This window comes from Brassica oleracea, chromosome C6 (genome assembly GCF_000695525.1).
Source record: "Brassica oleracea var. oleracea cultivar TO1000 chromosome C6, BOL, whole genome shotgun sequence".
Taxonomy (NCBI): domain Eukaryota; kingdom Viridiplantae; phylum Streptophyta; class Magnoliopsida; order Brassicales; family Brassicaceae; genus Brassica; species Brassica oleracea.
Window position 1 is genome coordinate 16,035,077 of NC_027753.1, and position 1,509 is coordinate 16,036,585.

The window sequence follows — 1,509 nt, forward strand, 5'->3', positions numbered from 1 at the left end:
ATGAATCGCCTCTCTTGTTTTCTGCTCGTCATTGGATTGTGCGTTGGGTTGAGTAACGCATATGAGAAAAACTCTGTACACTTCAAGAACTCTCTTGGTCGTAACAATATCTTGAAGATCAATTGTTTATCAAACAACGACAATCTAGGCTTCCACTTTTTGCGGCCTGGAGAAACCTACGAATTCAGTTTTCATGATAGTGTTTTTAAAACAGAATTTTTCTGTGACCTATGGCAAGGGCCTAATTTCAAGTTCCATGCAGGGTTCACGGGATATGAAGGTGGTGGTCTCATCGTTCATTATGGTAAACAAAACTTTTGGGATGCTAGAGAAGATGGAATTTACTTCACACATGGCCAAAAAACGCCCAAGTTAGAGTATAATTGGGAATAATTATTAGCTCACTTTTCTTTTAAGTTTACCAAAAGTAATTTTTTTCTTGTGTATTGTGAAAGAATACCTTTGTTATAAATTATCAAAGGCACGTTAGTAATATTTACGTACTCCTATCTATTAAAAAGAAGCATTTGTCATTAATTCGTTCGTACTATATTTGTTACGTGTCAGCTTCACGTCGATTTCAATTTTAGTACGCTGACGTATTGACCTCGGAGTCATTTAACAATTAATGCGTTTACATACTAATTTTTTAAACTTCACCGCATACAATTTAATGTGTTCAAACTAAGTTTTTGTAATCAATTCATTTTAAGTTCCTGCATTTTTAACTTTTGTATTAGTGAACTGAAATTCTCTCTGTAACTAATGAATAATATCATTTTAAAAGAAAAAATTACAAAATCATTAAGATTGGCATCAACTGAAATGTTGTAATGAGAATGTTTTTAGAAACTAAAAGTTACGTATCTTGCCGAACTTTGCCATTGTTGAGGCTTCTTTACTGGAAGACAATAAATAATTGTGATTTGTTATGAATTAAGAAAACTGAGATAAAAATACACCACATACAAAGTCAGATTTTTAGTTTAGCCAAATATGAATTTTCTTTACGGAGTTTTCATATCATACCAAGAATTAGAAACATAATCAGATTGTTAGAAAAAAAAATAAACCATTTAAGGGTTAAAAGAAAAGAAAATTCGTGAAATCGATTGAAAATAGAGAATTCAGGTGCCGAGTGAAGAAATCACATTATTTTTCACGCAACTCTAATTCTTTTCACTCGATTGTATAATGTTTTTTATTATATTTACCAATATTGTTTTACAAGAAAATACATGTTAATGGTTATAAACTACATCAATTTTGCAACATGCCCAACAATATTGACACGGAGCCCAACCATTTTTATTGGTATTCTTAAAGTATGTTCCAATAATTATGTATGTTAAATAAGACCAGAATATTTATTTTGTTATAAATCATATTGTGGATGTCCATAACCGGCCCGGTTCATAACCGGCTCAATGCTAGAGAGAGAGAGACTCGGCCGTGAGGAGAGAGAGAGAGAGAGAGAGAGAGAGAGAGAGAGAGAGAGAGAGAGAGAGA

At 32.5% G+C, this 1,509-nt stretch overlaps 1 protein-coding gene across 1 annotated transcript; it reads left to right on the plus strand.

The window, feature by feature from the left end:
* Nucleotides 1-393, plus strand: LOC106296432. Its single transcript, XM_013732566.1, has one exon. It carries the CDS (start codon nt 1-3, stop codon nt 391-393), a length of 393 nt encoding a protein of 130 aa, XP_013588020.1.
* Nucleotides 394-1,509: the final 1,116 nt, after the last annotated feature.

What these genes read in the sequence shown, in the direction of transcription:
- LOC106296432 (XM_013732566.1), top strand. Translation starts at nt 1, where the DNA reads ATGAATCGCCTCTCTTGTTTTCTGCTCGTCATTGGATTGTGCGTTGGG.